Source organism: Tachypleus tridentatus, chromosome 9 (assembly GCF_004210375.1).
Source record: "Tachypleus tridentatus isolate NWPU-2018 chromosome 9, ASM421037v1, whole genome shotgun sequence".
NCBI lineage: Eukaryota > Metazoa > Arthropoda > Merostomata > Xiphosura > Limulidae > Tachypleus > Tachypleus tridentatus.
Window position 1 is genome coordinate 130,644,983 of NC_134833.1, and position 27,908 is coordinate 130,672,890.

General features: G+C 31.7%; 1 protein-coding gene and 1 pseudogene across 3 annotated transcripts in view; one reads left to right on the forward strand and one right to left on the reverse strand.

Annotated features, from left to right (window-relative positions):
• LOC143226391 (protein CNPPD1) overlaps positions 1-22,224 on the forward strand; it is a 28,614-nt gene extending 6,390 nt beyond the window's left edge. For both annotated transcript variants that reach the window (XM_076457304.1, XM_076457305.1), the window contains exons 3-8: positions 1,708-1,789; positions 6,944-7,064; positions 10,605-10,733; positions 12,874-12,935; positions 16,713-16,830; positions 18,583-22,224. In XM_076457304.1, the coding sequence (XP_076313419.1) occupies positions 1,708-1,789; positions 6,944-7,064; positions 10,605-10,733; positions 12,874-12,935; positions 16,713-16,830; positions 18,583-19,023 (953 nt within the window). In that variant the 3' untranslated portion in view covers positions 19,024-22,224. The remainder of the gene's footprint in view (positions 1-1,707; positions 1,790-6,943; positions 7,065-10,604; positions 10,734-12,873; positions 12,936-16,712; positions 16,831-18,582) is intronic.
• Positions 22,225-24,214: 1,990 nt separating this feature from the next.
• LOC143226390 (calpain-C-like) overlaps positions 24,215-27,908 on the reverse strand; it is a 237,466-nt pseudogene continuing 233,772 nt past the window's right edge. The window contains exon 20 of the transcript XR_013014584.1: positions 24,215-27,569. The product of XR_013014584.1 is annotated as a calpain-C-like (transcript). The remainder of the gene's footprint in view (positions 27,570-27,908) is intronic.

Below are 27,908 nucleotides of genomic sequence, written 5' to 3' on the forward strand. Positions count from 1 at the left end.
CTCTTAAGATGTATTTTCTTCTCACTTGCAGGATCTGTTGCTCTGATATTTCTACCTTCAATGGTTCCATGTCCTATACCATAAAGACAAGCTAATATTATTCCTTGATCACTCTTTCCTTTCTAAAGCTGGGACTGCTTGGGAAGGTAATTGCTTTCCTTTTTTAATTAATCTTTTTCTTTCTTTCTTGTACAGTTTTTAAAATGATGATTTCCATTGTCCTGTACAGGTTCTTTGTATCTCATTCTTACAGCTAGATTTCAAGGTGATCAAGAGTTTCCTCATTGCAGTTTTTCTTTCTTTAGTAACTTGTTTCCTTGTACTTTGAATTGTTGTTATACACCTCATCTGGCTTATTTATTATTCTGTGGGTGATACTTTTTTTTATTTTTAATATTTCCTTTCATCAAGTTTGCCAACTCGTGGCATTTTCTTGCCTATAGCCATTGATGTTTCTAAGTACCTCAGAATTTTAATTTCACTCCAGTTGTCATTCTCCACACTTCACAACAGTAACTTTCAGAAGGTGAAATGTTATTTTTTTTTCTTATACAGGTCTCATAAACACCTTATTTGTTTAATATACGTATATGTATCTCTCCTGAAATTGAAATTGAGTAAAGGATGACAGAAAGTGTTAACCCTTTGTCCTTGTACAGTACCCACTGTTGAGATGGGGGTTTTCCTCAAGATTTCTTTTGCAGTAGATATATATTTCACCATCTAGTCCATAATTCAGGGGAAAACAATGACAAGCACCAAGTTGACCAAGTCATCATGCCTGTCTAGCTTCTGCTGTCACTATTTGGGGTAATCCATTGCACAAATTCATCAGATTGAGACCTTATGCAGATGATAGAAAATTCCTGTTTGATTCATGAACTTAGAACCTCTTTTAGTGTTCTCGCATATATGAATTTCCTTGCATTGCTTTTTAACTACTTGTGGAGTAATCCAACATCCTGTTGGATGTGTCTTGTGTTTTCTTTGAGATGCAAGTCTGGAAACATTCTTTTCTGTATTTGCTTTTTCTGGTAAGTTTTTCTCCAGCACTGTACAACTTTGAATTTATTGTCTTTAACTATATTATGCTTGCATGCTTTACAAGATGCCACATTTATAATGGCCTATTGAGCAATATTTCATACAACCCTTATTTATGACATTTTAGCACCAAAGTTTTTACATTACCATCTTTATTGGCTGAATAGTATTATCTGCATGAAAAGAATGCTATTTTAGTGAGTTGTGGCCCTCTAGTTTATCCTCAGGTTGGTGATACACCAGACCATCAGCCACCATATCAATATGGGATTTTAGCTGTGTGTGCTCTGTGGGGAAGTGAGTTGCACTTCTGAGGTAATAGTTTATTTGCCTTAAAACGTATACTTGATAAATACCTTTCCACAGAACCTTTCACCCTTCCTCCCCTTTGACAATGTGTTTCTTTTGCTAGGAGTCAAGAATGACATTTTATTGCTCATAGAGTTCACTATACATGAAGGATGTGATTACATTAGAGGCTAGCACAATTGACATTAATAATATGTAGGGGTTGGAAATTCCATTCCAGGCCTGTGGCTTATACCAAAAAAATGTTGGCAGCTGTTTGTTCTGTAGTGTTATAAGGATCTATCTTAAAATACATTTGCAAGTAAGGAAAAATATTAACATGGAATGTTTTTATTTTTTTTGAATACATGGTAGAAATTGCAGTGGGGATGTTTTCCAAGTCTGTTCGAAAAGGACTGGAAGTATTGGATCTACATTATGCTGCAACTGTGTCAAGGTAAGGTTTTTACCAAAGAGTATTCAGGATACAGTTATATTTAAAATTGCTAAGGCCAAAGAAAAACTACTTGTGTTTGCTATTACAGTGAACTTAAAATTATGGTTAGGAAGTATGGATTTTTTTTTTTTTTTCATTTACATTTTTGTTTTGGTTCCATTTTTATGGTAGTTATGTTTTGACATTTTTCTTACATTCTGTTCACTATTTCCACATATCTTTATATATTTTCACTTCATGTTTTTTTTTTTAATATTTGCCTATGGAGTATTAACTGCAATATATATTTTTATATAGGCCTGTTGCATTATACTTGTAAACTTTGTTATCATTAGATAGTGATTTATACATTATCTAACAGCAATTAAAACAGATTTTGAGAGGTTTCATGAAATACATTAGAAACAGATAGTACCATTTACATTGACAGCAGAATAATGTGAAAGAATTTTAATAGTTTGTAGGCTAGATCATTCATTTGTTGCTATTTTTATAATTGATGTATTGTTTGCCGTGTGTGGCGACCTGTGAAGGGGAGGAGAGGATCCTGGTGGTTGAGGGGTCCAACCCTAACACACCACTTTGGCCTTGAATTCCTGTAGACGGGCGGCCTTTGGGTGGCCCCTCTTGGATCAATCGGCTGGTCCACTTGGGCTAGAGTCAACCAAGTACCAGTGTTGGAAGTTCTCAACGGGTGTTGTGGACATTGTGCCTGATGCTGGTGTTTGGGTATAGTGCTCATGAAACCCTGGCGTTGCTGTATTGTTTTTGCATGACATTGTAGTGCATCCCCTCGTAGGGCTCCATGGTGGGTGGGGTCAGTGGGTACTGAAATTTTTCTTTTTTCCTATGGATCCTCCTTCAAAAATTTTAAATAAAATAGTGAAAAAACAGTCAATAGGTAAGCGACCACGTCTTGAAGACTGTGAGCAGCAATCTTCGACATCTGTAACACACGTACCTCATTTTCTTATATTACATTCTCTTTCAGAAAAACCTTTAGGGCAATTATCCCCCTTTTTTTATTCAGAAGGGACTAGAGGGTCTTGCTGGCTCTCCAGTGTCAATCAGAAAACTTTGGTCTGGTGATATATTGGTGGAAACATCCACATCTCAACAAAGTGAACTCCTTTTAATTCAAAGGCAATTGAAGATATACCTATTGAGGTTATGCTTCATGCTACTTTGAATTCATCATGAGGAGTTATTGTTGAGAGGGATTTGAAGAACATCCCCCGAGTCATAGATTTTTGCTGGTTTCTCCACCCAAGGAGTTTCTCCAGTGAGGCATATCTCCACTTGCAAAGATTGAATTATGATGCTGACCAGTGTCCTCATTTCAAAATTTACATCACTGTACACCTGCCACCATCAAGGCAGGTTATCTTAATTGTAAGGTACAACCATATGTTGCATACCCTCTTAGATGTTTCCAGTGTCAGCAGTTCAGTCACTCGAAGACATCATGTCTTGGTTCCTTGATGTGTACTTGTTGCAGTGGCAAGGACCAAGATGCCTGTGAGTGTGAAACAGACCCTCATTGCATCAATTGCAATAGCTGTCACCCATCCTACTTTCATTCTTGTCCTAAATGATTGGAAGAAAAAGAGGTGCAGCACTTGAAGACGATTCAAAACATCACTTACTCTGAGGCTCAAAAGTTGCTGTCCACCACTTCATCTTGGACATATGCTGCTGCACTTCATTCCACTACTACAGGGGGGACTGCAGACAGATCTCTCCTTGCCTCCAAAAGAATTGTTCTCAAACCATATGAAAAGTCTTTTGACCTTCATGGTTAAAAAAGTTGATGAATCAAAATCAACACCCATCTCTGTCCTAAACATATATTCCAGCAAACCCCAAGATCCACATCCTGTGGTTCTGGGTGTGGGCATTTCTCTGGGTACTTTTTCTTCTCCCACCCTAAGATGAAAATGATCATTCATTCATGTCCTTAATCGCTGGAATCCTCTTCCAACAAAAAAGACCTGCTCAATCGACCCAGGCAGGATCCATGGAGGTCAACAGACTTCCCTTGAATAAAGACAATAAATAAAAAAACGTGGTTGTAGACAGAAAGGCTCTTTACCTAATTTGCCTACACATAAATAAAAATGGCCACCTTGATACAATGGAACTGTCGAGGTTTATGTTTTAATCTGGATGACATCAAAGCACTGATTGCTTCCTACCATCATGTATATCTTTCCTTACAGGAGACATTTCTGAAACCTGCTGATACAGTCACCTTCCAGCAGGTTTCTTTGTGTATAGAAATGACAGGCTGTGTGATGGACGAGTGCATGGAAGGGTGGCATTGTTGTTAGATCAGCATGTGCCTACCCTGTCTTTGTCACTTGACATGCCCTTGGAGGCTGTAGCCATTCATGTTTCCTTAGGTTGTACCATCACTGTTTGTTCTCTCTTCCTGTTACCTGGAGAGACCTATGATCAGTCAGTTCTTGATCTCTCATTGAACAGTTGCCATTTCCCTTTTTAACCCTGGGGGACTTTAATGGACATGATCCCCTCTGGGGAAGCGCTGATATTGATGGGAGGGGTTCTTCCGTAGAGCGTATGTACTCTGATCTTAACCTTTCTCTTTTCAGTACTGGTTCTTCTACTTATTTCCATGCATCTACTCAGTCCTTTACTGCTACTGATTTCTCAACTTGCTCTCCTTCACTATTCTCCAACTTTTTGTGGAGGGTTGACAATAACTCACGAGGCATTGATCATTTTCCTATAATTTTGAGAGAAACTGGCTGTAGTAGATGCCACCTGACCCCATGCCCTGATGGAAGCTGGATCAAGCAAACTAGCCATTTTTCACTGCTCTTGCAGAACTTGGTCCTGCCATTGTCTGTAAGCCGTCAATAGATGACTGTGTGGCAGCAGTAACTGACTGTATTATACATCGCATGGAAGGCTCAAAAATGGGCCTGGGATACATTTTATAGGTATCCCTCACTCTCAAACTGCATCGCTTTCCAGTAGACTTGTGCACATGCTTGGTGGGTAAGATGTCAAAGCCAGAAGGACTCTTGGATTAAGTTCATAGTCAACATATTTTCTGTCACTAGTTCCAATTTCATATGGGACAAGATTGAACAGGTCAGTGGGCAATATAATTCTTTCACTCTTATGATCTTTGTCTCTGATGACTAGGAAGTAGCTGATATATGAAGCATTGCCGATACTCTAGCTGAAAGCTTTTGCCAGGTGTCTAGCACTTCTGCTTCATCCTCCACCTTCTTAGCCATCAAGACTCAGGCAGAACGATCTCCTCTTTCCTTTTTGAGCTGAGTGTAATCGTCCCTTTACACTGGTGGAACTCAGATTGGCCCTTCATCAGTCTGGCAGTACATCAGTTGGACATGATGATGTATACTATGAAATGCTGTGCCATTTATCTTCTGCTTCTCTTGCTATTCTTCTGATTGTTTTAACTGGATCTGCCAGAAATGTTTTTTCTGATGCCTTGTGTCAGGCTATTGTCATATTTTTCTCTAAGCCTGGGAAGGATCCCAAGATTCCTTCAAACTACTGTTCAGCTGCTTTGAAGAGCTGTCTCTGTAAGATGTTAGGATGGTTAATGCTAGTCATGTTTGGTTCCTTGAACCAAAAACCTTTTCTCACTCACCCAGTGTGAGTTCCAACGACAGTGCTCCACCGTGGACCACCTGATTCGACTTGAAATGTCAATCAGAGAAGTTTTTCTCAAATTACAACATCTCATATCAGTATTCTTTGACATTGAGAAGGCTTTTGATACAATGTGGAGGTATGGCATTTGTGAGACCTCCATTTATATGGGTTATGTGGCCATTTGCTCATTTTTATTAATTTTTTAATGGATAGGTGATTCCAAGTTTGTGTGAGTATGACACTCCCATTCTTTCCTTTAAGAAATTTGAGTCCCTCAGGGCTGTGTTTTGAGTGTCACACTTTTCAGTGTAAAGATTAATGCCATCACTGAACAACTTCCTCTTACTTTTGCAAATGGGTTCTATGTTTACAACTTTCACATCTCATGTCAGTTGTCAAATGTGAGGTATATTGAGTGGCAGCTACAGACTACCCTCAATCGTTTACGGAAGTGAACCACAGCAAATGATTTTAACTGCTCTTTTTCTCTCTCTAAAACTGTTTACATGCACTTTTGCCACCAACGGGGTATTCACTCTGATCCTGAACTCCGTATCGGTGAAGTTGTGCTACCTGTGGTCCCTGAGACAAAGTTCTTAGGGCTTATCTTTGACCTTAAGCTCACCTTTATACCATACATCAAACAGCTATGGGTCAAATGTACAAGAGCACTGATCATCCTCTGTGTCTTCCACCACTTGGGGAGTGGATTGATGTTCTATGGTAAAGATATATCGTGGTCTTATTCGATCCAAACTAGACTATTGATCACTGGTCTATGGCTCTGCCAGGATCTCGGCCTTGAAGAGCTGTTAGTCTTCCTGGCGAGTTATGATAATTACAATTATGCTACTAAAAGTCCTCTACAACTTTTATCACTGTAGTTTTTCTCTTACTGCTGTAGACTAGATATAAAAATTGTATTTAATGCTATTTATGTTTTTAATTCAAAGATTAATCTTTGTTTTGTTTTACCTTAATTTCCTTTTATGAACTCTTATAATTTTAATTTTAACATTTTTGCCAGATGTTTGGCACAGATAGCCTAATTTCTTTGCACCATAAAACACCCAACCAACTAACCAACTTTCTTCCAAAATCTACCGTTTAATAATAAATACAAGTGTTGTTAAGTCATAATACTGCCAAAAATATAAAAATATTTGATAAAATAAATATTTATGTACTGACCTAAGTGGCTAATTATTGAATGGAGATATTTATTTTAAGTTTTTTAATCTATAACTAAGATCTATTCTTTTGATGTAGGTTTAGTATTGTTTTGCCTAAAACATTTAATTAACTTTTAAACTTGTGTATGAATTTTTATATTTTAAAATCTGGAATGTTCTTGTACTGAAAGTCATGATTAGAAGCTTATTCATATGAAAAAATATTTAAATTTCATCTTATAAAACTTTTTTTTCCCAGTCTAATGCGAATGAGCAAAATCAAAATATTTACACAATGTGTTCATGGATAAGGTATTTTTTATACTTACAGACAAGCATGTATTTCTCCATGTTCAATGATGCTTGCAATGGTTTACCTGGAAAGGATTCGTCATTGCAATCCAGAATATCTTCAGAAAGTTTCTTCTTGTGACTTGTTTCTAGTTTCTATGGTAATTGTTTTCATTATCTGAGCTTAACACATTTCATTGTTGAAATGAATAGGTTTGATTTTATTACAATAAGTGGGATGCAATCTTAATTTTTCGTTAAACCTATTATGTTAATATCCAGTATTTATAATGGAATATTAAGTTATATTGTAATATTATTTTGATTTGTTTAGTCTTGTAAAATTTTAACCAAGCTACACCATCACAAGTGAACACACTCTGTAAGTACTAGGTGTCAGAGAGGTGATCTCACAAGTCAAATTTAAAATAAAAATTTGTTTTTTGTATGTAAATTTAGAAAATTTAATAGTTAGGGTTTATATCTGGTTTTCAAAGTTAAAATGTGTGTGTTTTTATGGGTCTTTTAATGAAAATGTATGTGTAATAGTGTAAGTTTGATCAAACAGTAATGTACTTAAACTAATAGATTATGTTTTCATGCCATTTAAGTATTATCATTATTTTTTAATAGCAAGTTTTATTAGAACCCAAAATTAGAACACATTCCCAATGCTATAAATTATAATATTTTGATCCTAAGACTTTTTTTTTTTCCAAAAATGTAATCAAGAAATAGTCATATTGTGTCAGAAAAGTAAAAGGTAGTTATCAAATATATATTCCCTCTGCTCTTTATGTTCCCATTAAAATTATTACATTCACATAAATAGTTGCTTGACTGAAAAACCTATCTAAATATTCAATATGAAAGTTCCACAATTATGACAAATTATGGAAGAAATTAGAACAAGTAACCAATGATGAAATATTACACATTTACAGAGGTTTGATAAACTATGGCTGTAATATGTCTGTCTTCCTTTCCTGTCTGTTGTAAAATTGTGTCTATGTGAAAAACAGTTTTATAGCAAATTACAAACACGAATTAAAAGTAATTTGAGTACTGTATATATATATATATTATCAAAGTTGCAGTTATGAATTTTATTAAACCATAGAAGTGAACATTAAGAACATGACAAGTTAACATGAATACTGGTAAAATATTTGTAATGTTTCTTCACTACTATGCTGAATACTTCTTTGAAATGTAAACATGTAAATAACATGATTAATTTTATATAATGTATAATTCTTCACTAAAGAAAAATTGCAGTGTGCATGTGGGTGTAGTAATGCCAAAAAATCATTTGACATTAAAATTGTCATAAATTACAGTTAAACCATATTTAGTGCAAACTAAATCTTACATATAGTTTTATATTATCATAAAAGTATCCCACTTTTACATATACATATAGTTTTCTCCACTACTTTGGTCAACTCATGTTTGTTTTAATTTGTGAAGTTTCAAATATAATCTGTAACATTAAGTTTGCACTGAAGTTTTCACTTGGAAGACAATTACTTCAGTAAAATAAACATGGAAGGAAATTCATTAAGTTACTACTCTTCTGTGGTTTGTAAATAATAAATAAACAATAATAAACCTACAAGATAAAAGCTTACTTGACCTCAAGGTGCATCAAAAAATTTGGTATTTTTACAGTCTGTTGTTAACTACACAAGAAAGGACAGTTGTGAGGAAGAAAATCCCATGTTTCGCATAATATATTCATGATTTGTGAGTTTTTTAAACTTGAAAGTTGTAAAACAAAACATGTTGATATTAGGATTTTTCTTCCTGTCATTATGAGCTTCAAAAATTCATCTTTTTAAGATTATTTGAGCTAAAATAAACCTAAACAAATACAAAGTTACCAAATTTGTGTCACTTTAATTTTGTCCTTTAATAGGTTGTATCAGTACAAGTGAGAAATTTAACAAAATTTACCATCTTAATAATAATTACAACAGGGTAAGCAGTTCTAATTTTTTTAAATTACTTTGTGTAAAACAAATGCTGGGTAAACTTGCATCAAAGGAAGTTTAATATATCAATATTTCACTCGTAAATTTATTTTGAATGGGAATGACCAATCTTTTTAATTTGCTCCTGTAATAACTTGAGACACTGGATAGGAAAGGGTTTAATAGATAACCTGAAGTTTTTCAGAAATTATAATAGACATAACTGACAGTTTTCTTTTAGAGATTCTTAATAGTTTTTCTTTCCTGATGTGAAAGATTTCAGTTATCATTCTCCAAATCTGTGTGGTAATCTTTGAGTAAGATTTACACATCAGTACCTCCATTTTTACACTGTAAGTTTCACTATAATTTTGAGTTATGTTATTGTAACAAATATTTTTTATTTACTCATGTAATCTTTAATAAAATATATTATTTTTTATACTTAATTACCCTGTTATTGATAGTTTCTTGTTTTGTTTCATGATAATTTGAGTGTATATAGATAGTTAATGTTATGTTTTGCAGGGTTATTTTAATTTATGCTTTTGTAATGAATGTAGATATACAGTACTGAGCAAAAGTGTTAGGACAAAGTCAAAAATTAATTTCAGGCTCCTTTCAAAGAACAAAGGAAGGTAAATCACAGGTGAAACATCAACATTTATTAATTTACATATTTCGTACAACAGAAACTCGTATTAACTGATTGAGTTCAGTTAATATTTTATGTGTTTACATTTTGCCTTAATAACTACAGGCGGTATTTCAGGCATTGTTGTAACATATTTAAAGTGTACTTTGGTATTTTACTCCGTATGTCTCTAGTACTCTCCCATGGAAAAATTAGCCCCATAAAATGGGAAAAATAACAAAATATTCTCTTGTCCTAACACTATATTTTGTGAGATTCTTGCTGTGTTAAGAGTTAATCATATAGATGTATTGTTTATTGTTAGGTACTGCTATAAGATAATAATAATAATAAAATATGCAGTTATTTTGATAAATAATGAAAGTTCTTACATTTAAAAGACAAAAATAGTTTTTGAATATTATTATTATTTTCTATAAATATTAATATTTATATTGCATTTTTCTTTTATTTTGATAGTTTGCATTTATTGTTAGTTCTTAATTAATATGTATAGTTTTGCTTTGATGATTAAACATATGTGACCAGCATTATTGTTTATCTGTATTTAAATCTACTCCAGATTTTAATTTTTCAAGTGTCATACTGAATCATTTAATTTTTCAGGTGTTGTCATACTAAATCTGGAATTTTGTTTGCCACCTCATAATATTTTCACTTTATATTTTCTTAGCAGTCTTTAATTAATAAATAAATCTTAATTTGTTATTTCATTGACAGTTGGATAACTTGTTTCTTATTTTGTACTAATTGATATTGGAAAAGTGTGACAAAGAACACAAATCTTGTTTAATAATTGTTGATATAGATTACTCAGATTTAGTTAAATTTCAATTTAAATGTTATATGTGGCACATAAAACTATTTCAATAGAGAAGTATATTTCAACCATATCTGTAAGTAGCTTAGCATTTTGAATTTCTTTTTGGAATGTTTCAACATCTCATTTTATTACACATTACAGCTTAGTCAGTAAGTAAACTCAAAACATGAATATAAATCAAAGCATTTTGTTATATTGATTAGATTAGCATAAATCAAAAGGTAATGATATGGTTCATGAATATCTTTAGATGGTTGCTTCCAAGTTTCTCTATGATAATGGAGAGGAAGGTGAGGTATTCAATGATGAGTGGGCAGCATCATCAAATATGGATCTGAAGGACTTGAATAGACTTGAGAAAGAGTTCCTAACAGCAATTGTATGCTTGTATTTTTCATTATAGATATCTAATGATGAATGTCTATTATACGCTTAATGTGGCACATCTTTTTCGTGTTTGCTTGAGTGATAAAAATAGTGGGAAGTAATTGAAATGGAAGATAAGTTACATAATCTTTATTTTATTAATTGTTTCAGGAATCATACAGTTGCAACTTCATAATATTACTTCTCTTATATTTTTTGGGATGGATGTGGCTTTGTGGCTAATGTGCCAGGCTGTGAATCCATAAATCCATTATTTGCTTCCTGTTGCACCAGGATGGCTTTTTTGCACTTTGGGGTCACAGGTGGACATTATAAGAGTGATTGATGTCCATTTTCACTATTTGATTACAATAACCTAAGATGTGATGGTGGTGGTTTTGACTAGCTGCCCTCCCTCTAGTTAATCAGTTTAAAATTGAGGACAACCGTTAGCTGGCTTTGCACAAATACCTGATTCAAGCATGCTAGCAACTTACGCTTTATTCCTAAAAAAATATGCCATGTTATTAATTGTAAATGCAACTTTTTTATTTATAAAAACAGGTAAATAAAAATGTGTTGTAATTGTATTATTTATATTTGTTCTTTGCATTTTATGATTTAAGTGATTTGTTTCAAATTCTGAATTTTCTTTCTATGAAATATTTCAGAAAACTGAAATATATATATATATATATATATAAAAATTCATATGATTGCAGTTTATCAGATGATATAAAAAGAAATTTATAAAAAAAAAGTGAAACACAAGTTGACTCACTTGAAGCCCAGTAATTACTGAATTTTCATTGCCCTGAAAACTCGGTGTTTTTTTAATATCGACTTTAAGTGTTATTATATATTGTTTGTGGGTAGGAACTATTGAAGTACTATAAATGTAGGAAAGATTAGTTTTGTAAATACAGAATGTAAACTGATAGATTTAAAGGGGAAAATTATTGTTTTTGAAATACTAAATTTTAAAAGGAGATAAACTGCCAATATTCTCAAAAACATTAATTTTGTAAATTAAACTCTTTTATGTGAAACTCAGGAAAACTGAAATTGGCAATTTAGTTTAGAAAGATAAAATTTTGCAACTTTCATTAAATTAGAAATGTCCTATCTAGTTGTCAAGTGCAGCTAAGTTAATTGTTTCACTTTTGTATAGCTGTAATTATAAGAGTCAAAAGACTGTTGGTTAACTATTTGGTTATTTAATTCTTGTTTTAGTGTATAAACAAAGCATCTTTAATATGCATGGGAGAATTGTGTTAGATTAATTCAGAATTTAGAAAACTTAGTTGTAGGAAGATGTAAATTTTTGTTCTCAATTTTTAAATATAATGGTGAATACTGATTGATTATAGCACTAGATTGCTATTTTTACTTGTTATAAATGCTATAAGTTTGTGTGTATTAGTACATTTTGGAACGATAATAACTTTTCAGCTAACACTTGTCTTTTGAATATTGTAATCCTGATCTTCACAGAAATAATCTAAATGTCAGTTGTGGTTTGTTTACATTCCAAACAATGATAAATAAGTCGTGCAAGTTTATAGGGCTCTCAATGAGATAGCAACCTATTTAATAAAGGTTCCGTAATAAGTTAACTTAATGTAATCATATAAGACTTTTATAAAGGATTATGTGCTGAAATTAATTCATAGGTGGCATCAGATGGTTCCTTTGTTAGTGGTCAAGTTTATGACAATGATTCTTAGTTAGATTCAGGCCTGATGGTTGTGCTGACCCAAAATCACTGTTGTGCTCTTTGAACATCTGGATATGTGTCAGTAATTTACACTACCATCATAAGAAATTCCAGAACATTAAAGAAATTATATATTTGATTGTAACATTGGTTGTGGACTATATATATTGACCAAAAAAAAACTTGTAAAGATCATAATTTTGAATTCAAATAACATAGTGTCTTATTACATATTAAAGGAACTTGAGACTAATTATACTTCTCAATGTGTTCAGCTTTCATCTCAGAACAGGATTAGTATATGATTAGTACATTAAACTTTATGTGATTCCTGTACATAACAGAATAACTATTCTCATTGTTGGAATACCTAGAAGTTTGGTCTTGGTAACAATGATCACTGGCTTTGATAAATATTCTTGAATTGTTAATTTAGGACTGGAACATTTTTGTACAGCCATCCCAATTCTTCCAAGTTTTGAAAGGCATTGAAACTGAGTAAGTAGTCTAAGCTTTGTAATTTTTTCTTATATTCTAGGTAGTTTTTGTTTGATTAAAGTATTTCTTTCTACCATATAAGGAAATACCTTGTAACTAGTTTGCTAGTTTTGATTTAGTTCAGTCTGTATCTAGATTTGATACAATTATTGTATTACTGTCTTCCATGATAATTTAATATTAAAAATAATTTTGCAAAACATTTTCAATATAATATTTTAGACAGAAATAATAAATTACAGAAAAACTAATTTTTTTAAAAACCATTTTCCACTTATAAAGCCAATTAGTTGGTATGTACATGTTTATGGAGTGAATCAAAATTTCACTGTTTCAACAAATTTTCACTTAACTAAGTAAGTCATTTTTCCAGACAAATGTACAGAAAGAAAGATGAACCTTATTGCTCTAATTCTTTGACAAAACTTTTCCTTATAGGATCCAAATGATTCCTTACTTGTACCAAAAAAAGATACTGGTGTGTATATGTAAAACAGACAATGTGCTACTTTTGGGTGTATAAATAGAGTTGAAGGTGGATTGTTAGACATCATAGTGAGAAATAAAACTATATGGTACATGTATGCCTCATGCTGGGTATTGCTGGTGCACAAAAATATATCTAATGAAAAACAAAACAAGCAAGTATAGTAAAAAAGAAATTTGATTTTGCAAAGACAATTAGGGATCAACATATACATAATCTAGCTATATACAGTAATATAGAAAGTTTTATTGTAACAAAAAGTTTTGAAACACAAGTCAAAATTACAAAATTTAGTTCCTGATAACTTAAATAAACAATTATCACTACTTTGGCACAGACTAATATAATTAGTGACTTGCAAAAGTTGGGCTAACATATTTTTAATTTCAAGTAACTCGGTTTCTGTAGTTTTAACCTTTTTTGTTTAAATAGTTTTTGTTGTATTAAAGCTTTCTATATTACTTTAGCTAACTAGGTTATATATATATATATGTGCATGTATATATAATATCAATAACTACTTTTTTATAATTTTTTTCTATTATACTTGCATATTGTATTTTACAAAGAAATGTAACAAATTTTCCAATTTTCATTTACAATTTTTCTTAGAAATTTTCTGCTTAATGCAAAGTATAGGCTTGTACTTGTCAAGAAAGTTTTATACCTTAGAAGTATAGTGGCTTATATCTTGTTTTTAAGTAATTTTCTTTCTCTGTCAGTTGGTTTAGTATTCTATCCTTTCATCATCACTTTTTCATGGTGTTTCAGCATGATGTTTGAATATGACTGTGAAACCAAGAGAGCCCTGGTTCGAACCTCTCTGTCCTGGTATCCTGAAGAGATCTTTCAGGATGTAACAAATGTCCTGGTTTTACTAGCTCCTCCTCTCTATTATCCTCCACTTTTTACTTCGTTTTTTAGAGGTGGCTGCATGTTTGCCTGAATGTTCAAGTTTTTAAAGAGAACTAGTAATTTACTTTTTGGTTATTATTGTAATGATTATAGTAAAAAAAAAAGCAAACGTTAATATAAAGTTTTAAATTGTTATGAAAATTATAAATGACACTCTGCTGGCTTATTGTAGTGACATCAATCACATGTTAAAAACTGGGTTTCAATACTCATGGTGGGTAGAGCAGATTACTCCTTGTCCAGGTTAGTGATAAATCTCTGTAAGGTTGACATATTCTTTATTGTTTATTGCCAGAAGTGGCAATTAACTTGGTTGCCAACATAAAGGACCAAAAGAAACATGCTAGTGAATATCAAAAAAGTTGAAACTGACTATATATATAAAAAGAAACTTTCAGTCAATAAAAATGAAATAATAAACTGTTTTAAATGTATTTCAAAATCTTATCTTCCAAACAAAAGTTTGGAAATTTCACAACCTAAAAAATTATAGAAGTACTTAATCAATGCAGAATCTAGGATTTATTTAGAAAGTTTGTACTAAGTTACAGCTTATTTGGTTAAATATCTCTACTTTAACAAGGGGTAAAATGAGGGAGATATTAAACCAATTTTGAAACCTGTGAGTTGTGAATTTTTATGTTTCTGTCCCTTGAAACAGTATCATGTGATATTAATGCACCCCTTCAGTCTGAGAAAGATTGATATAAGTTTTCCAGAAAATCTTAACCATGTAGTTATTTTAGATATTAATGCACTCCTTCAGTCTGGGAAAGATTGATATAAGTTTTCCAGAAAAGCTTAACCATGTAGTTATTTTAGATATTAATGCACCCCTTCAGTCTGGGAAAGATTGATATAAGTTTTCCAGAAAAGCTTAACCATGTTGTTATTTTAGATATTAATGTACCCCTTCAGTCTGGGAAAGATTGATATAAGTTTTCCAGAAAATCTTAACCATGTTGTTATTTTAGATATTAATGTACCCCTTCAGTCTGGGAAAGATTGATATAAGTTTTCCAGAAAAGCTTAACCATGTTGTTATTTTAGATATTAATGTACCCCTTCAGTCTGGGAAAGATTGATATAAGTTTTCCAGAAAATCTTAACCATGTAGTTATTTTAGATATTAATGCACCCCTTCAGTCTGGGAAAGATTGATACAAGTTTTCCAGAAAAGCTTAACCATGTAGTTATTTTAGATATTAATGTACCCCTTCAGTCTGGGAAAGATTGATATAAGTTTTCCAGAAAAGCTTAACCATGTTGTTATTTTAGATATTAATGTACCCCTTCAGTCTGGGAAAGATTGATATAAGTTTTCCAGAAAAGCTTAACCATGTAGTTATTTTAGATATTAATGCACCCCTTCAGTCTGGGAAAGATTGATATAAGTTTTCCAGAAAAGCTTAACCATGTTGTTATTTTAGATATTAATGTACCCCTTCAGTCTGGGAAAGATTGATATAAGTTTTCCAGAAAATCTTAACCATGTTGTTATTTTAGATATTAATGTACCCCTTCAGTCTGGGAAAGATTGATATAAGTTTTTCAGAAAATCTTAACCATGTAGTTATTTTAGATATTAATGCACCCCTTCAGTCTGGGAAAGATTGATACAAGTTTTCCAGAAAATCTTAACCATGTTGTTATTTTAGATATTAATGTACCCCTTCAGTCTGGGAAAGATTGATATAAGTTTTCCAGAAAATCTTAACCATGTTGTTATTTTAGATTTACACTGACCAGTTTTTTTAGGACCCCACACACACTTTTTGCCTCTATAGTAGCTTTTATTCAGTTTGGTTATAGACTCACAAGAAACTGGAAGTGTTGTAGACCATTTATTGAAGAATACAGTCTGTAGTTGATTCACAGACGTGAGAAGAGGATAACGGAGTCACTTTTATGTTCAAATTTATCATAAAAATACTCATTCAGATTTGGTTTTGGTGAAGGTACTGCTGAAGGAAGGTGACTGAAGTATTATCATGCTTTTCAAATCAGTTGCAAATTCAAGCATTTTCATGTACCTCAAACAGCACTTAGTTCTGGTCACTTACTGTGTACATTTTGCACTCACTAAAGCTTGCTTACACATTTGAATTTGGAAGGAGAATATTTGACACATAACTTCTGTATGTGAAAATTTTTTTATCTATACACAAGTGATTGTAAAACATGAAAATGTATTACAGAAATGACCATAAATTTGTAAAGCAAAAAACAACACTTTGTCACTTTTATCATGAAATATTACATTTATGGATATTTCCTGTTGTTTCACATTTATAAGTTGTTTTTTTATATTTTAAATTACATAGTAGATGATATCTACATTAGTAGTACTTGTTTACAAATTTACCTTTTCTCAGGATTGCTTCCAAACAAATCTTGAAAAGAGGATGGTTGACTTACACTGATGTGGAAGTTCTGTTGAAAACTATTGCCATGGACCAGTGGTTGGCTTTGTTAATAGAGAGGGTTGTCAAGGTTGGTTTCCTATCACATGATTTAGTTATTTACAAAAAACTGGTGTATGAAATGTTAATGCAACATCGATTGAAAAAGAAGAAATTACTGAATGTTTCAAAGAGGAAAATATTTCTGTATGTAATTGAGATGTGAATGTTTGAATTCATGAAATGCAATATATGAAAAAAAAAACTGACAAAAAATGAAATTGTTACATTTATCTGCCATATGTAAATCTCAGTGTTATACACTGTGCCACTTTTGGGACAAAATCTGTTTATCCTTTACATTTTGAGACCATGAATCTTGATGATAATCACTGCCATGTTTGGAAGTCTACATCGTTACAATCCGTTGGTGTTTATACCAACAACAAGATGCATTTATTTCTGTAATATAGGTGATAATTTTATGCCCAGAATAAAAGCAATGCTATAAATGTCCAATCTCAGATTTTTGAAAGAATTTTGAACTTTCTCAATTTACAGTTGAAGCTGCCAATAAAGATAGCAGTCGGTTCATAATAAAATTAGTACAACCATGACTTACATTTTCATTGTTTTGTATAATTTACATTAGTGTTGTAGAAACAAAACTTACTTTTTCTGTGTAGATAGATACAGATCTTTAAATATTTTGTATGATTTTTCCAATCTAATGATATTTCACTACACTAATATCTGAATCTTTTACATAATTAACTGAAGTCACTTATTGCAGAATAAATTGACTTGAAAAATGTTTACTTAAATTAAAAGCTTATAGACTGTTTTTCCTAGGAGAGAGAGGATTCTAAAATTCAGTTTTTCTGTTGTAATATTCACTAAATAAGCCTTTTTTGAGTGATTTATAATGTGAAAAAACTTTAAGGTTATTTTATATTTAGTGATTTCACTTCAGTGTTGTAGGTCATACTTAATGGTCAACATGTTTATCAAAGTTAAACTTATGAAACAGTTATACGGCTAGATAAATGAAAAAAGAAAAGCAGTTTTCAGTAGTGGTGGGCATATGGATAAAAAAAATGTGTGTTAGTCTTGTTCATTCACATACTTAGTATCTGTTTTAGTTGGGTTTTTCTAAATTGAGGAAGGCATTGTAACTCATTTTATAATTCAAAGAAATGTAATCTTCAAAATTTTTCAGCTTGTGCCTTCTAATCTAGCTTCCGTAAAATGCTCCTGAGGTTTGTCAGCAGTTTTTGGTATTAGCCATTTATTATTTTAAACTGTAATGTACAGTTTATTGTACTTTTGCTTTCTGGTTTTATTATTGACCTTTCTTTTGACATTTGTTCAACATTTTAAACAAACACACATTGTGTATAAAGAACAGTTTAGGAAAGTTACATGAATAAACAGATTAAGATATATGCCTGAATACAGTTGAGTGTTAGTTTTTGGAGGTAAATGATTTTAAAGAAAGTATTACTATTATGTTTGTACTTTGTGGTATAGTTTAGGATCATATTGATGACAAAATGTTGATATAATCCACCACTAGTTGTTTGTTAATGGATAGCAGTACTGTTAAAACTTGTTTAATTGGAAAATTAAATAAGCTGAAATTGTGCTTTAAAGTACTGAAAGTCTTCAAATAAAATTATTAAGAAAATATCTATAACAAAAACTATAGTTCATGATGAACTCCCAAATTCACAGTTTTATGATATCATTAGCAAACTGTTGAGATTATATTTAAGAAGTTACTTATTTGCCAGCTTGTTTGTTAGTGTACTGCTTAAAACTGCTTTGTATGTTCTATTTTCAGGTGGTGGTGGTGTCCACAGTCACTTACACTGCAGCTGTCCTCACTTTGTTTGGAGCATCTGTTATAGTTCAGAGATGTTGTCTTCCATCATCTCATTCGACACATCATACATTTGATTCCAAAGTTATGGATTCCACGAACAAGTTGATTCTGCATACTGATTTAAATTGGCAACCATTTGTCTTAAATGAGGATCTGAATGATTTACAAAACCAAATCGTACCATCTGACAAGATGCTTGCTAATTCAAAGGCCAGCGATGCAAGAAGGGATGTTTCCTCTGCTCTGTTCCCTTTTCTGTTATGTTTTGAAGGTCTGCAGTCACTTTTGTACACTCCGTCCTCCACCTCTTCTGTGAACAATACAAAGGATGATAAAATTGTCTCCATCAAGGCTCTGTCACTTTCACCAGTTTTTATTTGCAGGAACCAAAAAAGTTGAATTTTTGACGACTGAACAGTTGGCTTTAGATCAAGGATTAAACTATTGGACCAGTGGAAAAGAGAAGTTCTGTGGAAAGGAAAGTATTAAAACACACTCAGGCTGGACTGCTTTTGTACCTTGGCCATCTTGTTCCATTCTTTCAAGTACTGCTTAAAATTTGGACTTTAATGCTTTAATGTTTGGAGAAACATTTTCAGTAACATAAAAATGGATGTTTCTTAGTCATGATCATGTGATGTGACAAGTGTTTTGTAAAATAAATATCTGAGTCTTTTTTTTTTGTTTACAAATATTCCAGTGCCACAATTCTTATGTCAGATGTGAACTAATTTTTAAAACTTTGCAGTTAATTTTAAAGTACATATTTTTTTAACTGTACAGTTTACCATATGATATACATTTTATTCAAATGTCAAAACTGATAATCAAAACAGGTTAGAACCACTGAGAGGAGGGATTTTTTTCTTTTGTCAGTGATGTTGTTAGGATCTCTATTAGATATATTAAAATAATCTCTTCCCTCTTACAGGATCTGCAGTCTTTATCCAGGTCTTGATTTGTGCAACATTGTCTTAACTTGTTTTGTTTTTACTTGTTATCTGCTTTATTTTCAGGTTTTGATATATGTATGGCATTGCCCAATGTTCTTTTCTATTACAAGATCTGCAGTATGCTTTATTTTCAAGTTTTGGTTTATACTGCATTGCCCAGTGTTCTTTGTTCATAAAAGACCTGCTGTTTGCTTTATCTTCTGGTTTTGTTATGTATTATCTTTCTTATCCAGATTTTTTTCCTGTTAAAATATTTGTAATCTGTTGTATTTTCTAGTTTGACAGTTGTGACTGTGACTCAATATATCCTTTAGTAAATTTATAAGGTTAAACAATTATAGCAGTATACTTAGAGATTCATCAGGATTGTTGAACAGGTTGGAACTGTGGCACTGGATTAAAAAAACAAGAAACTAATTTTCAAAATAAATTATGTCTAGTACTCTTGAAATGAAACTTGCGAAATAAGAGCTCAGATAACTTTGCCTTCTTTATTGCAGAGAAATGTTGAACTCTGTTAATTGTTGAGGAGTATGGTGGTAGCAAGCAGAAATATAACTTGTAGCAGAGAAAGTGAGAGATATGTTCTGAAGGATGCATGAAATTTAGCAAAAGATTATTAGTGTAAGTTTTGGGAGTTCTCAAACTTCTAAAGAGATTATGACTAAGAAACAGTAGTCTATGGATGTACCTTACTGAACTTGGTTTCTACTCAGAATGTTCAACCCATACAGTTCAATTCTGGTTTAGTAGTAGCATGTGATTCATACCGTTTACCTGTTACAATTGCATTTTTCTGTACCATTAACATTTTTTCTACAGCCACAAGTATTTCAAGTTATTGTTTATTAAAAGAGAAAATAGTTGCAAAATAAAGTAACTTAAGTATTTTTTTTTTGAATTATAAAAATATTTTAGAGGTTCTTAAGAATAAGTGATAATTTGAAAATGTTTTTTTCTGAGGATGTCAAAGAGTCATAGTTATCTAAAGTTATTTAATACTAGTAGTTTTATTGACAACTTTATAGGATGGTACGTTCAACTTTATAACCTTTGCAAGTACGAGTCAATTCTGTTTGGCTATTTCATACTTTATCAGACAAGAAACTGGAAAAGCTGTGATGAATAGTGGTTTTTTATGGTTTCAATCGAAGAATTGTACAAGGATCACCTTGTGCCACTTAATAAAAACAAATATCTAAGAAAGACCAAAAGTTTCAACAACTTTAAATTATGAGTGTAACATACCAGTGTATGTATGCGAGGCCAAAGATATATTTCTTGAATATATGTTTTTTGAAGGTAGAAAAGCAGTTAAGACTGAAACTTAGTGAACTGAATCTAACCTCTTATTCCTGTATTGTATTGAAATTATTTTATTTCTTATTAAGAATATGTTGCTATTGTGCTAACTATTGTGTGATTATAGTGTTAACGGTTATCATTAATCTTAGTCAAGACTGTTTGATTACTTCACAACTTTTTATTCATGTATAACATTGAAGCTGTCACCTCTTTTATTGCTTATTAAGAACATGTTGGTATTTTCTCCTTTGGTGTTATACCTCGTGAATACACTGTTAACAGTATCCTTCACTTGTGTTGCTGAACCAGTCATTATGGATCTGGTATGTCTACCTATAACTGTAGTAGAGTAAAACTGTTAATTAAGTGATCTGTTACAGTGGCTCTTAGCAACAGCTAAGAATTTTAATTTTCTTGTGACTTTTTTATTATACAAAATAATAACCATTTACTATTAATCCAAAAACAAAAAAACTAACCAGCTCTTCATGCTCAGTGGGTGTGAGAAATGAGAGGTACAAGGGGAAAAAATGTTGTGGAAGCGAAATATTTTGATAAAAAATTTTGCCACCAATCTGTTTAACCCAGTAAGTGGAGTTGATATTTTTGTATTGTTTTTATCATATTGTTCAAGTTATGTAACTGCTCTTCTAGTAAGAAATATACAATGTTAAGAAATTTTAGATTCTCCTCCCCAAAAAAAAAACAAAACAAAGTAAAGAATATTACTCAGCTTCAGTCTAGTTGAGTATGTTTTGAATGGCTTTGAAATGGACATGTGAAAGTAGCATAAACAACATGAATATTTGCATATTTTAAAGGTGTAATAATGTAATCAGTCAGAATAACCATAGCAATGCTTAAATTATTTTTGACATATTTTTAGTTGGACATCAATAAGTAAATAGTACAAAAATGATTGTTAAAAATGAATTTAAATCTCCCCTCTCCTCTCACAGAATGCCAACCGTTTGTAGTTGAATGTTTAGTTATTTGTTGAAATGTGTTTAATATTGTTTCTTCAGAAGATGTTTCACTTTGCTAGAAAAGCAAGTTGCTAGTTTATCGAACACATGTTCATTTTTTAATAGTTACATTTCTTTGCTTGTTAACCTTAACTTGGTGTTCGTAAAAAAATATGTTCAAATATTTTTTATTTTAACTTTAAGGTGAAAACTGAGTTCCAGCATAATGACTGAAATGTTGTGTTTTTTTGTCAAATTTTTCCTTTATACCCGTTACATGCTTTAAAAGTCCGTTCAAGATTGTTCCATGCAAATGTTTTCATCTTTGAAAGTGTGGATATATTTTCAATAAAACCTGTTATTTATACATTTGAAAATATTAATCGCACAGTTCATATGTGCATTTTCCAGATTGTTGTAGTTGGAGTGTACTCACGAGCCAACATGGATATCTGCTTATTATTTGTGAACATTTAATTATCTCTTAAGGACAAGTTAACTCACGAAGCCAACATGGATATCTGCTTATTATTTGTGAACATTTAATTATCTCTTAAGGACAAGTTATTTATTGTGTTAAAAGATTTAACACTAACAGTTTAAAAAAATATCTTTAATTATTTAATTAGGGCATTTTTAGTTGAGAATGTATCAACAGCACGTGAGTACGAGAAAAAATAACTGAAAACTTAAGAAAAAAACGTCTTAACGCTGATGAATAGTAAAGTATGTTTTTTACTAATTGCTTAACCAACTTGGCTGGTTGAAGATGCAAACGAACACACAAAATGAACATTTGTTTAAGTGGTATCTACATAAGCGAAATTTATTTGTTTACTTATTCCTACAATGTATGTTGTAATGACAAAGTTACATCCCTGATCGATTTGTTTTACTTATTACGTCACGTTAGTTACAAAATATACACGTTATTATTGGCTCTTAATCGCATTTTGAGTACGTTTAAAACGTCAATTGAGCGCATTTTTCTGTTTTGTTTGTTCTTTCAGTAAAATATTTAAAAGCATATTGAATCAAGGCATTCAAAATTAATGCTTGCTAGTATGTATCATAGTATAATAATTGCACATGTTTAGAGTGATGGGTAATATTTCTATGTAGTGATCGCATAGCTCCTTTTGTGAACAAGCAATCAATAAGGAATTTGACAATTTCCAATTTGGAAAAACTGGTTAGAGAGAAACGGATTTTCATCAGATAAAAAACAAAAAATTATGGTGAAGTTATTGTTAACACTTGCATGTAATTCATTATGCATTAAATAATTCATTTTTGTATCCCGTTTTTATAATAAGAGTAACGGTAATAACCATGTGTCAGTCATAATAAAATGTTATCTTAATCTCTTAGCACATTATTTATTTATACATTCAAATATTTTTGTGAAGAGCCTGCAGCAGTGGTTTTGACGTATAAAAACATGGATACAACTTTCAACGTAGAAAGTTTGTTTTTTAGCGCTATACTGTTGTTATTCTGCGCTGGTTATACTACCACATGAAGGTTATTTTCTAGCATAGAATTCTTAATTATGAATGTATATTTGATTTAGTGTCGATTGTTTTAAAATTACTAACTTGTTTAGAAATCGTTTGTTGCCAGTCGAGTCCACACATTGATTGCATCATAGCGAGTACAAAGATGTTTTTACTTGCTACAGCACTTGATACGAAGAATTGAACAAACAAATGGTGAAATTACTGATTTGAGTCGTAAAATGCACAAAAAATACCCTAGCAATAACTGTTCAGTTGCAGTACTGATAGTATATTTTTGTTTATATTTGTTATTAGGGATTCTGCGATTAGCAAATAACAGAGACAGTTATCGTGTGTGTCGTATCACAGCCAGTTTTATGAGCCCTGGTATTGGGCGAAAGGGTTTGTCAGCACGTGATGCAGCAGGTGTATCGTGGTTTACATATTACGTATTCACGTTGCTGTTACTCATAAGTTCTTCGAAAGAACATCATCTTGGGCTACAAACGTACTGTTAATCAATTGATGAGAACAATTGTTGAAATATGAGAAACGTGTTTGGGTTTGAAAATTTAAAAAAAATGTTCTTTTTAACTAATTATTGCAATGATAAAAATCTACAGATTGGTTTAAAAAATAGTGACTAGAACATCTATGGTTCATTTAGGTTGTTGGTCAGACAAACGGGAACACAAAATGAACGTTTCTGAAAACTCCTCCCAGGCTCTTAAGTGTTTGACTGACTTTGGTTAGTTATCAACTGCTTTGTTGATTTTAATTTGATATTCATAATAGAGTTGCTAAAAGGGCTGTATACCTTCGATATGCACGAGGAAAGAAGCTTTTTTTTTTTTTATGAAACGTCATGAAGATTAAAAAGTGAGATTTTTCGAATGAGCCATCAGTTACCAACATGTGATGATCATTTTTAATGAATCTTGTCTCTATTATTTTATCGTTTATTTTGTGTAGTTGACAGTAACAAAAAATCAAACCATCACCAGTGATTTTGAGAACGATTTAGTAAAGTACGTATTTACATCACTTCTGAAATAGGTACAAAAATAGTGATATACACAATACATGCTTAGTACAACTATAATTTATATGTATATATTTAATAAATATTATTTTGTTTAAAATCTGTCAAAAATAATTATTACAAAATCCTAATCAGGTGATCTTTATAAACTACTGAATAGTTTTGGTACCATTAAACTTAATACAAAATTTTTAACTTTGTTGATTTTACAGTTTGATATTATCATAACCAAATCGTGAAACATTGTGCCAAGTTAGTCGAAGCTTTAAACGTTACAAAGAATGTTTAGATGTTTTATTTAAAAAACTTTATGATAAATAATGCAACACAACTTTTAACTTCAGACCATTCTGGGATTATTTGTTTTTGAGTTTCGCGTAAAGCTACTCGAATATCTGAGCTAGCCGTCTCTAAGTTTGAAGTGATAGACTAGAGGAAAGACAGCTAGTCAACAACATCAACCGCCAACTGTTAGCTACTCTTTACCAACGAAACTGACATTGATCGTCAGATTTTAACGGTCCCATGGCTGATAGGGCGAGCTTGTTAGTTGATGGGATTCGAACCTACAGATTATGAATCGAATACCCCAGCCATTAGGTAATGCCATTTTTGGGACCAGCATTGGCGGCTATGACTGTGCATGCTCTAATAGAATAATAACCAAATAATCGTATGGAGAAAAAGATGTATATAAAAGTGTGCTAATTACAAGAGATCTGACGGTTAATTCATAATAGATTTTCTGATCATAGAAAGGTTCTGATAATACTTCGAACACGCAAGACAAAGTATACAGCTCAATTTAAAATTACAAGTTGAGTTTTTGTAAAGTTGTATTAATTTTGTAGGAATTTATGAAACTATTGTGATTATTCAATTTTAATCTATTGTGAAATTTGCAACTGCGCGTATCGGTAGTTATTGTTAAAGTTTACATTTTTTAAGGTACAGTTAGAGAAAGTTTGTATGTTAACCAGTTAAGTCTTTGAAATTCGATCGACTTTTTTTTAGCATTTCTTAGAACTTGAAACCGATAACACCATTAGGTAAAACTGTTTTGGTACACACTGGGTAATCTTCACGCAAATTATAAACATTTTGAACAGTTTGTTTGTTTTTGAATTTCGCATAAAGCTATACGAGGGTCATCACAACTCTTGAGCTAATCTTTTACCAACAAATAATGGGATTGACCGTGACATTATAAGGCTTCCACGGCTGAAAGGGCAAGCATGTTTGGTGTGACGGATATACGAACCCGCGACCCTCCACCTGGCCATGCTGGGCCAGAACAGTTCGATACAATAAAGCATTTTCAGGCCAATGATGTTGCTAACAGTTTATACGTTCTTAAAAAAAGAATCAACCTTTAAAGCTTTCTCAAATGTGAAGTATCGAAAGTAGTACAATAAATAAAATATGACAGAAAATAAAAGCGATTTGTCAACTTGAGGCTCTACTCTTTGATATTTTGAAAATAAACATATTTTTTAAAAAGGAGCAAACGTACGAGTGCTTATTTATTAATCAAATTATTGTTGTTCCGTGTACACAGATAAATATATTCTGTGTTTAAGGCTAGCAGATGGATTTCTACACGGAATGTGTAATTAATTGAAATATTTACAAGAATGATAAACTATGTTCTGTATTGCTGCTAATTATTGTTTCCGGAGGCGTTGTAAACTGAATGGGGTGGGCCGCTAATTATATTATTTTATCAGTTTTTCACTTGTGATTTGTTGATTTTAGCGCTAATAAATGTGTTTGTTTTCTTTCTTTTTTTCAATGAAAAGTGTGATAATAAAAGTGGATTATAGGAAGCTTTATAAAAATAGGGGGGCGTTAATTAGTATGTGTTTTGAGCCACACGTTAAAAACAATAATACAGTAAACAACTATAACAATGATACACAATTGTTCACAGATTTGAAATTATTAGAATGAAACATAATATTTATAAAGACAAATCTTTAATTAGAAAACTAAAAAGTTCAACGTTTTTATTGACCCCGAAAGACAACTTTATGAAATCGCGCTCACATGTTTTGTTTCGTACTACTAGGGGTACCAACTTATGTAATATCAAATTTCTTTTTGTTATTTTACTCTTCTGAAAGTTAAAGTTGCAGTTAACGAAAAATGTAACTTAGTGGCACACTTAAGCTATTTTAGGCTTACTGTTGTATTTTATATTTATTTTTGTTTGCAGTTTTTAACTAAATATCATCTCATCTGTTTGTCAACCAACTTTTTTTATTTTTAGAAGCAAAAGTATATTTGTTGCTGTTATAGTGTTTGCATCCTTTCTCGTTTGTACAGCCCCCCGTTAGTACAGCGGTATGTCTACGAATTTACAACGCTAAAATCAGGGGTTCGATTCCCCTCGGTGGGTTCAGCAGATAGCCCAATGTGGCTTTGCTATAAGAAAACCCAAGCACACTATTTTGTACAGTTTTTCAAGATACTACTATAAACAAAGGAAAGAAAACCGCCATCTTTCACACAGACCACAGGCAGTGTATAATTACTCTATACTGACATTTAAGTTTTCTAGAACATTTTTTGCTTTTCTGATTGTTTGGTTTCATCCTAAATCTTAGATGACCTTTTTCTTTAACTGTTGACATTTGAAGTTTTTAAATTATTGTAGTAGGATGAATTTCAAAGAATTGTTAGATTAGACGAAAAACAAAACAAAACAACAGAAGATCAAAGAATGCTTGGCCAAGATGTAACAATGAAGTAACTTCAAATAAAAATATCAGTAAAATAATTCCAACAAGAAGCGACCACTAATATCATCAGCACGTCTTCTTTTGGATCACTAAAACAGAAAGATTTATCGAATACAGTAGTTAAGGTTGTCTCGAGTGGGTAGTTGTTATTCAGCGATATATTTTGAGTACATATATAAAATGGAACTCTTATTAACATTTTGTTTCACTTTTAATTTCTTGTAAGAATTGAGCATGATTTTTTCTTTGTTCATTTTCAAAACTATATTAACTTACGAATATCTATCTTTTCTAATCATCGTATTTTAGTTTTTATAATATATATATATACTGATTAATCTTCATCTGACAGTAATTGCTGAGGTAGACATCATAGCACCTTTAGACAAATCACCAAATTATCTCGTTTAGCATCAGCACTGAAGAGACGCCTTCAACCACTAAACATGACAGTAAATGAAATAAATCTTATATAAACTTCACACTCACAGAACTGGACATTACTCTAGGAACAGTCAACTATATCTTACGTAACTGTTAGAATTCCATCTTCTAACAACTAACAATAGTGATAAAATATTTACAAATATTTAAATTATGAAAGTCAGAAATTGGTTACATTTATTTCATCTACTATAACACCAAACACTTGTTCATTTGTATAGCTTAGGTTTTAATATTAGAAAATTATCTTGGGATATCAATTGATAATCCATCTAAAATATTATCATCTATGTTGTTCACTTTCGTGGCTTCTTCATTGATCAAGAATATAATAA